General features: G+C 52.2%; 1 protein-coding gene across 3 annotated transcripts; it reads right to left on the reverse strand.

Moving 5' to 3' along the window:
- Positions 1-3: 3 nt before the first annotated feature.
- Lto1 (LTO1 maturation factor of ABCE1) lies at positions 4-13983 on the reverse strand. 3 transcript variants are annotated; one of them, XM_052194454.1, is made up of 5 exons: positions 13795-13983; positions 12600-12705; positions 11453-11523; positions 9756-9870; positions 7574-9491 (listed from the first exon to the last, which is right to left on the reverse strand). In XM_052194454.1, exons 1-5 carry the CDS (start codon positions 13884-13886, stop codon positions 9423-9425), a joined length of 453 nt encoding a protein of 150 aa, XP_052050414.1. In that variant the 5' UTR covers positions 13887-13983; the 3' UTR covers positions 7574-9422. The 3 variants fall into 3 exon arrangements, with proteins under 3 accessions (XP_052050422.1, XP_052050414.1, XP_052050405.1); XM_052194445.1 differs by having other exon boundaries at positions 9756-9873; positions 13795-13981; XM_052194462.1 differs by lacking the exons at positions 7574-9491; positions 9756-9870 and adding an exon at positions 4-997 and having other exon boundaries at positions 13795-13892.
- Between the last annotated feature and the right edge of the window lie 809 nt (positions 13984-14792).

Genomic DNA, 14792 nt, shown 5'->3' on the forward strand with positions numbered 1-14792 from the left:
CAAGTGGGAGCCAACCTGTCCTCTGCACCTGGGGTGTTTGGTGGCATCCCTGGCACCAACCCGGGACTCCCAAAGGGAAGGGTGGTTGCAGGTGGCAGCCAAGAGCAGAGTGGGAGCCTCTGGCGTCAGGGAGGCCAGCGGCGGCCACTGATCAGAAGCGGCTCCAGGCCGCTCGCTGCCAGCTCACCCTCCCGCTTATTTGCAGATGGAAGATCAACAGAACCCGCGTTCACTGCCCCTCGTCTGGCGCAAATGGGTGTTTGCTCTGGGTGAATCACCATTTCTTAGGTGCTGCCAAGCGCCCAGAGAGCGATGCTTAGTGTTAGGGCCAAGACCCAAGGTGGCCTTTCACACAGTTCCTGGAGACCGGAGTGGCCTGGCTAGACTCCGGTGCTGTCCTCTGGGTGGGGACAGGTGGTTTGACCCAGGTCTGCTCTGGGCAGCAGCTTCTACAAGGTAGCTTTTGGGTCTCCAGTTGGGGCTGTTTTGGTGCCAGGCGGGCCCTTGCCCTTCTGGAAGGTGGAGGGTGTAGATGACGCCTGGCATGAAGGGTGTCACCCAATGATGAAACCAGAAAGGGACAGGGAGGGAGCCCCACAGTGACCCTGCCAGGCAACCTACTCCACGAGGGTGTAAGGAACACCAGAGCCAGCGGAGGCTTATGAAGGTGCAGTCCTCATCCTGGCCAAAGTGGTGCTGATGGCAGGGTCTAGAGAGGTATTTTTTGTCAGCTCAGCTCCAAATAAGCATCAGAGCCTGTTATAGAGGTGGTGACCCAGGAACCGGTAGACCCCTTCTGCCCACAGCCACATGGCGTCCAGGAGAATGGGCATGGGGCCTTCAGCATTCCAGGAAAAGGCCAAAGGGCATTGAGGTGGAAGAGTGCTTTCCCCTTGGTTCTTAGAAGCACTGGGGAGAGAGCTCATCATGTTCAGGTCGGACACAAGGAAATGCGCTTGGGGTGAAGCAGACACGCAGCAAGTGCAGCAGAGTGGCCCTAGGAATGTAGACACAAATAACAAGGGACTAAGTATCCATCCACTCAGGTGCAGGCTGCTGCTGCCTCCCACTGCCATCAAGGGTGCTCATGGAAGGACACCAAGGGGAATGGGCAAGCATCACCATCAGCTGCTCAGGGCCCACACCACGGTGCCATCTCTTTCCGGTACAACTGGCTTGTCTCCATCCAGTGGTCTGTGATGCCCAACTATGGCTGATATCCAAGCCTCTTTCCTTGGTTTCAGCAGTGAAACCCCAGATACCATTGGGCACGCCATGCTCTAACCCTCAAGTTTAACTGATAACACTGGAGGGTAGATCCCCTGCTGAGGTGTATAGACTCCTGTTCTTAGGGTGATAGTACAATAGCTTTTTGAGGGCCCTCAGAGATAATGATTCGGGGAGCCAGCACACCCAGCTATCTCCTCTCAGAAGCTCAGTGGCTGGTTCTCTCTCTGCCCCTACCAGCTAGCTCCATGGTCCCCTGCCCTGTGTCCTGGCCGGGCTTCTCTTTTGCAGGCAGCTCCCATCCTGCTGAGGCACCCCACCTCTCGCAGCTGAGCCAAGGTCTTGAACCTGCCTGGCCTCTCTGAGCCTCAGCTCCCTGAACCGGGAGGATTGCCTCTGGCTCCCTATTCTGGGTTGCCCCACTGCCTGGACCTGCTCCAGCCTCCCTTTCTGCTTGTCCTACAGGACTCTCAGTGAATGTGAGCTTTGGCATGGCATTGTACAGGTGACTCTGTGTGGCCTCTCCCCTCTTGACCTCACGTCCTAGGACTAAGTGTGAAGAAGTTAGCCTGTTGTCCACGGGTCAGCTCAACTGCTGCACTTTGTCCTGGGCTGCAGGCCAACTTCACCAACCCCACAGAGGATCTGGGCTGCTGGGGTGCACAAAATGCCAGCAGTGGGAGCCGAGGACTCCCAGGGGTGGGACACAAGGAAGAAGAGTAGGACTGTGTGTCCTCCCTGGAACGCCCCAGAGCCCTTGCCACAACATCCCAGGAGACAGTCAATGCCTATTGGCTGGAGGACTGGACGTAGCCTCTGTGTTTGGTGGCAAGGCTATGCAGGCCATGTAAGGCCAGTGCTGGGAGCTGGCACTGCCAGGTATGCTTGCCAGGCAAACCTAGACTTGAGCTGATAGAGCAGTCTGTGTGTGTCTGGGGTGGGGTGCACAGGCTAGTTAACATGAGGTGGGCATGCTGTATTCAAGGGCCCCACATGGGCACAGCACAGTGCTGGTGGGATGCAGTGCCCTTAGCTCTGAGCTGAGCTGAGCTGGCCTCCCTTGCTCAGGGATGTCATCCCAGGAATGTCTTTGATCAAACAGTTGTGCAAGAGGGCACAGCAAGCACAGGACCTCTAATCTGTTCCCAGTCCCCTGGCCTGCAGGGCCCTACCACCCAGCCCCACATCATAGGACCAGCAGACAATAGCCTGGGGTGGGGGATGGTGGGCAGGCAGCTCAGGGCTGCAAGTCTTGAGGACCACATCTGGGGGCATTGTTAATCAAGGCACACAAGAAGGGTAGAGAGAATATAGAATGCTCTACTGAAGAGCTTCCCTGGGCCTGGAGGGGAGCATCCATTCAGCCTCTGACTTGTCCCCAAGAGACAACTGAGGTAGCCCATATCAGCTGGGAGTCATGTTAAAACTGAGAGCTCCCACCCTAGGGGCCATCTGCGCGTGGCCAGCTCAAGGCTCAGGGCATCTACTGTACTTGTTCTGTTCTGAGTGGCTAGGCCAAGTTTCTAATACCTGGGCCTTTTTGGACACCTGCCTTAGTGCGTTTCCCACTCGCTGGGATAAATACTAGACAAATGTAACCTCAGTGGGGAATGGAGTGTCTGGTCCACAGGTAAAGGTCCATCAGGGGAAGCATGACAACATGAGCTTGAGGTGGCAGCTCACACTGCAGTAGTGGGCAGCAGAAAGACTAGCACCAGAGCTCAGCTCACTCTCTCCTTTTTATATAGTCCAGGACCCAGGCCAGGGCATAATGCCGCACACACCTAGAATAGATGTTCCCATCTCAAGTAACCTAGTCAAGGGAATCCCTTAGGGGGCTGAAGGCTGGCTCCGTAGTTAAGAGCATTGTCTGCCCTCCCTGAAGACCCAGGTTTGGTTCCCAGCACTCACCGGTCAGCTCACAACCAGTCCAGGGACTCTGACACCTTATTCAAACCTTTATAGGCACATGCACGGTACACAGATGTATATACAGGTAAAACACGCATACACACATAATTAAAATTTTTACAAAGAAGAAATCTTGGCTGAATAGTCTAGTTTTTTAGAGCTGGGCGAACATTTTGATTTTACAATGGCCAACGATGACAGTAGCCCTTCACATGGATACATAATACAAAGAGCAAAAGTGTACACTGGGTCAGTTCAGAGATTGTTGGAAAATTCTGTCCTAACCCTGAGACAAGTTTCACTGAGCAAGTTTTTATGAAAATAGTCAATTTTAAAAATCAGACATTCTAATACAGTACAAAACATAGTTATACTAATTTGATACATGTTGAGGCCTGAGATTACAACACATTAGAGCCGTGACCTGCTATAAGGAAATGCCATGCCTCCGTGAGAGCACAGAGCTGTGTACAAGACGGACACTGTACACCACCAGTCTGGGTTGACGGGGTTTTGGGTGCCGTGCGTTGGCACAGATGGAACAACTCCATGCAGTACAGAGTGCAGAACTGAGACTGCAGTGAAGTCTTGGGATACAGCAAGGGTGAGCATCTGTAGGAACACCCCTAGATTTGACTATGCATTCAGTGTCCTTCTTTGATGGGATCTCACTATGTAGCTTTGGGTGGCCTGGCTAAATAGACCAGGCTGGCCTCAAATTCCAGGGGATGCATCTGCCTCTGCCTCCTGAGTGCTGGGATTCAAGGTATGTGTGCCACCAGGCCCAGTACATCTGATTTTTTCTAATTAATTGTTTTACTCACTGCTTGTTCAGAAATCTTTTCCTGGTCCTGGTTTATGTTTTTATTTTTTTGTTTTGTCTGTGTGTGTGTGTGTGTGTGTGTGTGACTCCTACACTGGGTTTTTGTGACCCCCACACAGAACTGGGATCCACAGTTTCAGAAGCTGGGCACTACATTACCCCTGCCTTATGCAAAGCCTGCAGGGAAGATGTGGGGAGACGGCTGATGTGAGCCAGGTGGCTCTTTCAGAGCACACTGTGTGCATCCCAGAGCTGCAACCCAGGAGTGGCCAGGGCCTGTGGGAAGCACCTCTAGGAAGCTGACCACAGAAAGGCAAGGAGTGACTTCCCTACTTGGAATACTAACCTGAGGTCACCCTAACTTCTAAGAGATGTGAGCAAAGCCCTATTCACCTTAGATGGGACCCTAGTGACAGACCAAAGTATAAGTCTAATTTTGGTGAACCAATGAGTTTCTAGGTGGTGAGTTATAAGAATGTAGGGGTCCCCCCACCCCCCACCCCACTCCCCACCCCACCCCCGCAAACAGCTACAGATGATGATCTCATGGGAGTTACAAAAAGGGGCCTGTTTCTAGTCAACCTTCTGCTTCCTGAATACTCTAGAATCCCCTAAGATCTCCATTGCTGGAATCCCAGGGCCCACCCTGCCGTCCCCTAAGAGGTGTCATCCCTCCCTTACCAGGACCATACATGTGGTTATCTCTGTGACTAGTTGCCACAGCGACCTACACTACATCTCTACAGCATCATAAGATGGAGGTGGAGTGAACTACAACACAGAGCCCCAGGCCACTCTGGGGTCCCACACCTCATTAGCTCTGTCAGCCCCATGGCTTCAGTTTCCTGAGATACACAGCAGTTCCTGGGTCTGCTCATAAAGCTGGGAGCCACTGAGTCAGTGGGGCAGTCTTTCTAGTCAGTACTCTCTGGTCATCTCCAGGTGGAACCCCAAAGCCAACATGGGAGCTTCCCTACCAGGAAGTCTCCCTGCCACCTCCACAGGCAACTGAGTGTTTCCTTACCTCTGGGCTCCCGGAAGGTGGCAGCCATTATCAAAGAGCTCACATGTGGTCTGGAGCATCCCACAACCTTTCAACACTGCTATTTCTGTCTCCCTGGTGTACTGGCTGGTTTTGTGTGTCAACTTGACACAGGCTGAAGTTATCACAGAGAAAGGAATTTCAATTGGGGAAGTGCCTCCATGAGATCCAGCTGTGGGGCATTTTCTCAATTAGTGATCAAGTGGGGAGGGCCCCTTGTAGGTGGTGCCATCCCTGGGCTGGTGTTCTTGGGTTCTATAAGAGAGCAGGCTGAGCAAGCCAGAGGAAGCAAGTCAGTAAGAAACATCCCTCCATGGCCTCTGTATCAGCTCCTGCTTCCTGACCTGCTTGAGTTCCAGTCCTGACTTCCTTTAGTGATGAACTGCAACGTGGAAGTGTAAGCTCAGTAAACCCTTTCCTCCCCAACTTGCTTCTTGGTCATGATGTTTGTGCAGGAATAGAAACCCTGACTAAGACACCTGGATCTGCTAGATTCAAGACATGCCATCAGCTCAATTGAGGGAGAAACCAGGCTGGAGCAGCTGCCATGAACCACTCTCACGCCATCGTGCCTTGTCCTGCTGGGAACTGGCCCTTACTGTGACCACCTACAGTCGCTCCGCCAGCCCACATTGCCGACTGCAGTTTGGATGTGTAGACTTAGTGGCTTGGCAAACAGAACTGTGGCCCCTTCTTCCAGTTTCCTCATCTTACTACGAGGCAGAGGAAGAAAAGGTTTGGGGTAAATATGAAATAAGGAGGAACTGAGCCCCAAGTTTCTGGGTGCTTGGCCTCCCTTGTCTCAACACTACCATCCTACAACCAGACGTCAGCACCAGCAGGGCTGGGAAATGGAGGGCTTGACGATGCTCTTGCAGACGACCCAGCTTCGGTCCTGACGACCACATGGAACTCTAGTTCTAAGGGATCTAAAGCTCTCTTCTGAACTCTGCAGCCCCATGAGGTGGAAGCAAATAACGTATATACATAAAATACAATTTTCTCTACTTAACAGGCTCGACTGTCCTGGATCTCTCTCTGTAGACCAGGCAGGCCTTGAACTCAAGAGATCTGCCTGCCCCTGCCTCCTGAGTGCTGGGATTAAAGGTATGTACCACCACCTGGCGATAAACTTTATATTTTAAAAAAATCCTCACTAACACTAGCTTTATACAGAACTTCAATCTGTATTTAGGCTCAGGCTACAATTAGTCTCACAGTCACAGACAGTTTGCCTGCTTGGGATTATACAGTGTCTCTGCAGGCCTAAGGCCCTCCCTGTGTGTTTAGTTACTTTTCTGTGACAAAATAAAAAACAAAAAAACAAAAAAAACAAAAAAAAATCAAAAACAAAAACAACAAAAAACAAAAACCCAAAACCAAAAAACAATAAAAAAGTCAACTTAAGGGAATAAAGTTTATAAGGTCGCAATCATTATGGTGGGAGGCACGGCAACAGGACCCTGAGGCAGATGGTCACAAGACATCCATGGCCCGGAAGTAGAGGTGAGCACTAAGCTCAGCTCTTCTTCTCCTTTGTCTTCAGTCCAGGACCCCACCTCACAGGACACAGCACATTCAAGGCAGGTCCCCTCCTCAGTTAAGCCTCCCTGGAAAGGCCCTCACAGGCACGCCCAGAGGTGCATCTACCAGAGGGTTCTAAGTGGTGCCAAGCTGCCTGTCAAGCAGGCAGAAGCTGAGTGGAAACACTCGGGGAGAGCCAGCCCAGAAAGAGAGCCCCTGCCTCAGACCTCCAGCTTCCAGCACGTGACAAAGTGGTGCTCATCAGGGATGACGTCAAAGTTAAAGTCATAGGAAGGTCACTCTGCCAGACAGAACAGGGTGGGATGAGTGAGAGAAAACAGACCGGCAGTGGGGACACTTAGAGCTCACAGGACATGGTCTGAGAAGGCAGCAGACTGGCCAGAAGCTCAGGGATTATCAATGACTCAGGTCCCACTGGTGCCTGACTCTGCTACCCTCAGCGGCAGCTTCGCCACTGCTCCCACAATTGTCTATGGCAGGCAGTCCAAGTAATACCAGTGTGGTACCAGCATCCAGTGTGGTACCAGTGTGGTACCAGCACCGAGAGCACAGCTTTCTCCTCACGACCTATGTCCTCCCCTTCACAGCAAGTGCAACCGTCTCAGTGGTGGGAGGAAGGGCACGCCCACATGCAGAATGGTCCTGCAGTCTGTCTCAACTGTGATCTAGAAGTCCTTTTGGGGTAACCAAAGCATTCTGGGGATTAGATGGGGACCTCAAGAAAGGGTCAAGAGGGCAGAGGTCAAGGCCGGTACAGGGGCATGTCAGGTTATGAGGCAGAGGGCTATGGTTCTGCTGATGGGTGAGAGAGCGGACACCTGATGTGCACAGGTGAGGGGATAGGAGGTAGAGAAGAAGGGAGAGGAGAGGGGCAGAGACTAGAGAGGAGCTAACGACTGACCCACCCCTGTGTGACCATGACAGGAGCAGCAGGCCCACATCTCTGAACCTACATCTTCACACTCAGTATCTTGGCACTGAAGGACTGCAGCAGCTGTCTGAACAAATGATCCCAGACAGGCTACTGCTTTAAAATATACCATTTATTCTTTTTTCCAAATATAATAGGAAAGGAAAATATGATTATAACAGCAGCCACAGCCCTCCGAGCTCAGTACCCCGAGCAGCCCACTGGAGAAAGCGTGATCCTGGGAGCCGCTAGGAGAGCGGCGTTGCAGACCTGAGAGGCAGCTGCCAGGCTCAGGAGGCCGGATGCGTGCTGCCCTAAGCCTCAGGCCCCGGCCCCAGCACCCCCACTGGCTCTGCTGATGGAAGGAGGGAACAGCTCCAGCTGCACAAAGGTCCCCCTACTCATGCTGTAAAATGATGTTAAAAACAGTGTCCTAGGGCCACAGGCCTAAGATCCCAGCACTTGGGAGACTGAAGCAGGAGGATCACCCTTTGTGGCCAGCTTGGACTATGTAGTGACTATAAAAGAAAATTAAAATCAAAGAGAACCCCAAACTCTAAGTGGCATGCATCCATGGTGACCCTGTCACAACATGGAACTGAAGTAGGGATAGCTGGGCCACCCAAAGGAGGGCATGTCAACACATGCTGTCATGTGTGCCCACACCTGTGACATGTGTACACGTTAGGCCCAGTTCTTCCTTACAGCCTCATGCTGCCAAAAATCAGATTCAGACTCAAATTTACAAAACTTGGACATCTGCTCTGACTAGATCATAACTAAAGATAACCATTTATTTTAACCTGCATTCTGCCACATGGCTGGTTACCTATGCTCAGGCACTATGTGTCCGTCTCCTCACATCTTCCCTGGCAGATCTCCCACCTCTGTATCCCAGAATTCTTTCTCTCTCCCAGATGTTCCGCCTCTATTTCCTGCCTAAGCCACAGGCCATGATTGACAGGTGATGCATCCATACAACACAAAGATCTTCTCTCTACAGAAATGCCTGAGAGCCCTGAGCCCACTCCTGCCAGCTCACCTTATACCTGCCTGTAAATACGGTGACAGACACGCAAGCAGCGGCTAAAGGAGGCACAGTGTCGCCGAGGCAAGCCCTACGCATGTGCCGGCCCCCACGTAGTCCTGCTTTGGTTCCCTGTAGTTCCCCCAATACCACTTTTTGTTTGTTTGTTTTTTAATTCATTCTGTAGTCTGGGCCGACCTCAAATTCAGAGATCAGCCTGCTGCCTCTCTGCGCTGGGATTAAAGGCGTGTGCTCTACTGCCACCTTTTAAAGTGTAGAGCTCATCCCAGAGCTGTTTAGGGGTAGCACAAGGGCTACCAGCTCCAGCTTCCTAAGGATCAGGCTGGCCTTGTCTTCTCAACTGGGCATCCAGAGGCAAACCAAACCCAATGGAGCCTGAGTCCTGTGCCCACAGCAGGAATCTGGGTCCTCCAGTGGTGTGGGCAATGCCAACACATGCTGGAGGCAGAGGCACCATGTGGTACTGCAGGGCATGGAGCTGAGGTGGGAGCCAGCTCTGCCGCCAGGTGCTCAGACTAGATGGGTCTACCTCATGGCCTCTCAGCCAGCATGGTATCCACCCCGGGGCTGCCAGAAGGGTGGAATGGAACCAAGGGGGCCCAAGCGTGGCCAGCAGAGGTTCAGCAGACAGCAAAGACCCCGTCATGGCTTCCCACGAGCAGATTTCACAGCAGCCTGTCTCTATGAGTCCCACCCTCAGGGTAACCGTACCCAGGACCACTCACTCAGGCCAGTGGCAAGCAGTCTCTTGAGTGTGCTGCCCCCGCAGATGGCAGGGTGGTCAGACCTCTGCAAGCCACCCAGGCAGAGCCTCAGGGACGAGGCCAAACTGGTCTTCCCCCAGAACAACGGATGCCTCTCAGGCTTGCCTTTAATGACTGTGACAATGTGCAGACATCTGCTCTTCTGTGGATCCTCAAAACGCAAGTGCAGAGCCTCCTGAAGTCACCTTGAAGTCTGGCTGCACGTTGAGCAGTGAACACAGCTGAAAATACCCAAGAGACCATGACTTACACCTCCTGCACTTCTGATCAGCTTCCCTGTCCCAGAACAATCCCAAAGGCGATGTCGCCACAACATCCCCAGGCCCCTTTCAGTCGTTCTACAAGGAGCAGGGAAACAAGTTCCTCTGGGTCTACACCTGCGCATACACTGCCCAATACAACTATCACACGACCCTAGGGCTTGTGCCAACGCGGCCTCCAAAGCCCCCTCAGGCACATCCTGTAGAGAGGTTAAAGACACGAACCTGTCTGAACTTCCCTCTGATTCTGTCCAGGTCTTCATGGAGCGTCTCGTAAGTGGGATCATCATAGGGAAAGTCCTGAAGCAGGGTGATCAGAGCCTCCACCACCTTCAGCTTCCTGCTGTGATGCATGGGGGCAGGGCTGTCACCCAGGAGACTCTAGACCCCACTCCACTGCATCCTCTGAGCACTGGGCAGGCCAAGCACGCCTCCCTGCTTAGGCAATGCTAGCCCCCACTTGCTGCAGAACGACCCTCACCGGGTGGATCTTCCTCTACCTAGGGAACTGCAGGCTGGTGCAAGGGAGAGCTCTACAGAAAGGATGGCAGCCAGGCCCAGCTGTGACTGCCACCCAGTGGTGACATGAACAGCCAACATGATTCCTGGAGACCAGGCTGCCCAGTCACTCCTAAGGTACCCAAGTTAAGTCCCCTTGCCTGTTAGCTGCTCATACTAAAGAAACCAGTAGAGAGCCAGGCATGATGGTGCACACCTCTAATCCCAGCGCTTAAGAGGCAGGGACAGGAGGATCTCTTTTAATCTGAGGCCAGTCTGGTCTACATAATGAGTTCCAGGACAGCCAGGATTCAGTATGATGGACATGTAGGGAGGAACCCCGAGCCCACAACTGACCACAAGCACCTTGCTTTTACTTTTGAATATGGCATGGGTCCTAGACACTGTAAGAGTGTCAAAGAAAAGGGAGAGTCCCACAGGCAGGGGGCTGCTGTCCTCCCAGCCTGCTGTGCTGGTTCCCTCCTCCCGGCCCTCCTAGGCCAGGCCAGGCCAGCAGCAGGAGGACTACACCATGCCAGCCTCACCCTAAGTTTGTGCATACAAGAACAATACACCTTTCACTTCAGGGTCCCTCCCAGCCTCAGGAAGCGGGCACATGGGGCAGCTCATAGGGCCAGGGCAGGCAGAGGCACCAAAGCCAACACAGCTCAAGGGGCAGTAACACTCCCTAGGGGCTGTGTGTGCCAAAAAGGAATGTTTCAGGTTGAATTCTGACTGCCTGTGGTACTATATGCTTATAAGCCCAGAACACAGGAGACTGAGGCAGAAAGATGCCTGTGAATTAGAGGCGAGGCTGAGCCACAGTGTGAGCCCATCTCAAAAAAAAAACAAAAAACAAAAACAAAAACAAAAAAACCTGCATTCTGGTTGATATACCACAGACAGGCCCAACATTTCTTTGTTTTTCTTTTTCTTTTCTTTTCTTTTTTTCTTTTTTGTCCTGCTATTCTGGAACTGGCCATGTAGACCAGGCTATCCTTGAACTCACAGAGATCTGCCTCTCTCTGCTATGATTAAAGCCATGCAGCACCAACCACCCCTGGCAGAGCCAGCATTTCTGAGGCCTCATTCCACTGACATTATTGCAGTCTGTGTATCAGAATCTCAGGTGGGAAACGGACAGCAAGGTAGTCCGCAGGGTGTGACATCATCCAGTTTTCATTGATTATCTATGGGGCGCCTGGCACATTTTATTTATTATTCTTTGAGTAACAACAGTCCAGGTGGCCATTATTACTTTCTATGTGCCACAGATGAGATTTGGAACTAATGATGCAAGATAACTAAGTCCTATCATTAGGACACTCAGAGCTCTCCTGGCCATTGCACAGATAGTGTGCTGGTGAGAGACTGAGAGGGAAAAGGGGATGGGAGGGAGAGGAGGCAGGGAGCCCCAGCCTCACCTGTCTTTCTCACCAGCGCCACTGTGTAGGAGACACTTCCATGCAAGAGCAAAACCCCGGTAGCATCCAATCTGTGAATTGAAAAGCAGCCCAGGGTGAAGGCAGTAAGTACTGGGCTACACCACACCAATTACCAAGATCTCAAAGCACAGGGCTCGGCAGAAGGCTTCTACATTGCGTCTTCAGCCATTCTGGAAGCTGTGAGTTTGGGGCAATGAAAATTGTACACTGAAAGCCCCAGTGGGGCGGCCAGGCACCAAGCTAACATCAGAAATGCCCAGCCTCCATACCCATGCTGTAGCTGGCTCCCGGTTTGTGTATAAACAACAGACAAAAGCAGAGTGTTCAGCTTCTGAGTCTAGTTTCTGAGATTGGCTAGAAAAAGCAATGCCGCTTCTGCCTTGCTCTCATTGGCTACTTGTTCTGGCGTGTCATGAGGACACCTGAGCAGAGAATCTCAATTAGATCCCTGGCCAGCCCAGCCAGGCCTTCGGATAAGACTGGAGCCCTTCTGGCATGGCTGCTTACCTGCTGACCCTAGGTACTGTGTGGCATGGCCAAAGATTGTCGTTTCAGAGACCCATAAGTATGTGGGGACCTGCTTTGTGGCATCAGGTATCTGATACTATCATGACCTCCTCTGCCAGTCAGGGTCAGTGATCTAGAAGAGGGAGCTAAGAGAGGACAAAGTCAAGGGGAGAAAAGCTGTGGGGCCTGTGGGATGTCACTGTGAACATGGCACACATCTGGGTGAGGCCTGAACTGGCTGAAGACACGAGATGGCACTGTGCTGCTCCCATAACAAACTCTGGTGATTCTGTGCTAAGAATTTCTGTCTGAGCGATGGATCTACACCAAAGGCCTTGTAGTGGGGAAGGTGAGATGCTCCAGCATCAACAGCAAGGGAAGCAGCCACTGAGGAAAAGGTTCAGTGCCTCTGTGCTTTTGTTCCTCAAGGCACTGTTTCAAAGCCACAGCCTTATGCATGCTGGTGCACACTCTGCTGTGGAGCCATTTCCCCAGCCTGGTTTTTGAGACAGGATCTCATTATCTAGCTGAAGCTGGCCTAGAATTCCCTGAATGCTAGGACCACAGGTATGGGCCACCACACTCATCTATGTCACTTCTAGGTGGCCCTCCCACTTACCTCAGATCCAATTTTGGCTCCATGTAACACGCCATACTGCTTTCCTTCAGCAAGTCCCAAGCTACTGCCTTCTTCATAGCCTTCCTGATATCCCTCCCCATGGAATCTGTGAAAAAGAAACACACTTCATCAGGCCAGATACTTCTTCCTGCCTTGTGTTATCTAGCTCCCACTGGACCCAAAGGCTGGGTGGTAGGAAAAGCTTAAAACTCAAGTCAAAATACAGGTTCAAGGTCTAGCTCGCCTACTCCCTGGCCCATGACTGTGCCCAGTGCTCCCATGTTTGAGACAGGATCACACTATGTCGCAAAGGTTGACCTCCAAACCATGCAGCCCTGCCTCCAGCTCTTGAATGCTGAGATTACAGGTGTGTGTGCCTCTAATCTCAATCAAGAGAAATCATGATGCATATGGGCTTCATTCGATGGCAAGCACTCTACTAACTAAACTACAGCCCCAGTCCTAGAAACCTAGGTTATCATCTGTAACTGTGAGTAGGCTGCATGAACCCATACCCAGCAGAGCACCAGAACCCACAAGGTAAATGTAAAGACACAAACTCAAGCAAGCTTGGAATACACTAGGAATCTACTTTTGAAAATAGAGGAGAGGGGGAAGGTGCAGCTGGGCCTACATGTCATCCATTCAAGCTGTTTCTAAAACACTCCAAGGACCCAGGATTCCTCACACCTCTGTAGAGGAACAGAAAATGTCCCAAGATCAAGAGAGTATGCCACCACTGGGATGCTCTGAGTAGATGGGTATTATTGTCTCTAAGAGTTCAACCCTCAATCTGGCAGTAACTCGCTGCTGGCACTGTTGAAGGAATGCTCTGGAAGGCCCATGTGAGGCAGTGATCAGCTCTCCATTGGGGGTGGGGTGGCATCTGCCAGGACCCGACTCCCTAAACCGAGCTTGAGCAGTCACGCGGGGAGGTACCCAACCCACAATGAGCAGCCGGCATGGAGAGGCCAAGATGACCTGGGCCACCGCCCCGCCCAGGCGTTCCCTGGGGGACTTTTCAGGATCCAAAGGGGCCTGCCCGACATATCCATCAGCAGATCCATGAATACCGCCGTATGTGCGGCAATTAAAGGACAAGAAAAAGTGGCAGCTCGCAGATGGCGAAGGCGGGTATCCCTGAGGACTGCCCAGCAGCTGCCGGGGCGGGGCGGAGCCCGGTCTCTCTACCCACCTTTCATCCGCCATCACGACGGCATCGAATATGTCCTGCTCCATGGCCATGGCGGTGTCTCGGCTCTCCCCGGGCCCTCGCACTCCTGTCATTCTGTGTAGTAATCGCCACCTGAAGAGACACTACCACAAACGCCGGGATTATCAGATTGAAGAAGCCACTTCCGTGTATGCCGCGCGGAGCAGGGCGGGTAAGGACGGCAAGCTAAAGAAGCCAAAAAAAGAAAAAAAAAAAGAAAGAAAAAAAAAAAGTCCACCCCACTGCCACTGCGCATGGGTAGATGCTGCGTGGGCGGGGCTAGCCCGTGGAAGCCTTGCTCCTCCTCCTTGGTACCTCTCGCTCCCTGGTCGGTGGGGCGGGTCCTGTCGCTTGGGGCACGTCCTCTGGGTCGCGCGCGGGGCCCAGACGAACCCTGCTTTTATTTTCAAAATCCAAACAGATGGGACCGAATTCACAAACGTGGGTCTTAAAGAAATGAGAAAAGTTACCAAAGATCTGGCACAGGGGCGTTCCCAGGAAATGGAGGAAGGGCTCTGGGGGCAGGCTTCAAGGAGGAGGGAGGAGCGTTCGGCATCCTCTGCTGTCACCGGGCTGTCAATCACCGCATCTGACTACTGTCCGGGAGCCTCCCTACTGCCGGGGCTGGAAACAATTTGATACTGCGATATCCTAAAGGGCAGATAATAAATATTGCCCCCAGCCCTGAAAATGTCCTGGGGGGGGTCTTTGAAAATGAAAAAGGTTGTGTGTGCCAGTTACCTTGTTTTTTTTTGGTCTTTTTGTTATTTTGTCTTTTTTTTTTTTTTTTTTTTTTTTTAACAGAGCTGAGGACCGAACCCAGGGCCTTGCGCTTGCTAGGCAAGCGCTCTACCACTGAGCTAAATCCCCAACCCCGAACGTTAGCTCTTGCTGCCAGTATTTAAAGCAAAACTGAAGTATTTCATACACAGTCAAGTATCAGATGGTACCGGAGGGCTGGCCGGCAGGAGGAGCTACTT

The sequence above is a fragment of the Apodemus sylvaticus genome, chromosome 1 (genome assembly GCF_947179515.1).
Source record: "Apodemus sylvaticus chromosome 1, mApoSyl1.1, whole genome shotgun sequence".
In the NCBI taxonomy this organism is placed as follows: domain Eukaryota; kingdom Metazoa; phylum Chordata; class Mammalia; order Rodentia; family Muridae; genus Apodemus; species Apodemus sylvaticus.

What these genes read in the sequence shown, in the direction of transcription:
- Lto1 (XM_052194445.1), bottom strand. Translation starts at nt 13,886, where the DNA reads ATGACAGGAGTGCGAGGGCCCGGGGAGAGCCGAGACACCGCCATGGCC. An exon ending in GAGCCAAAATTGGATCTGAG is followed by an intron (nt 11,524 to 12,599) that starts GTAAGTGGGAGG and finishes TTCAATTCACAG; the next exon opens with ATTGGATGCTACCGGGGTTT. An exon ending in GGCGCTGGTGAGAAAGACAG is followed by an intron (nt 9,874 to 11,452) that starts GTGAGGCTGGGG and finishes CATGCATCACAG; the next exon opens with CAGGAAGCTGAAGGTGGTGG.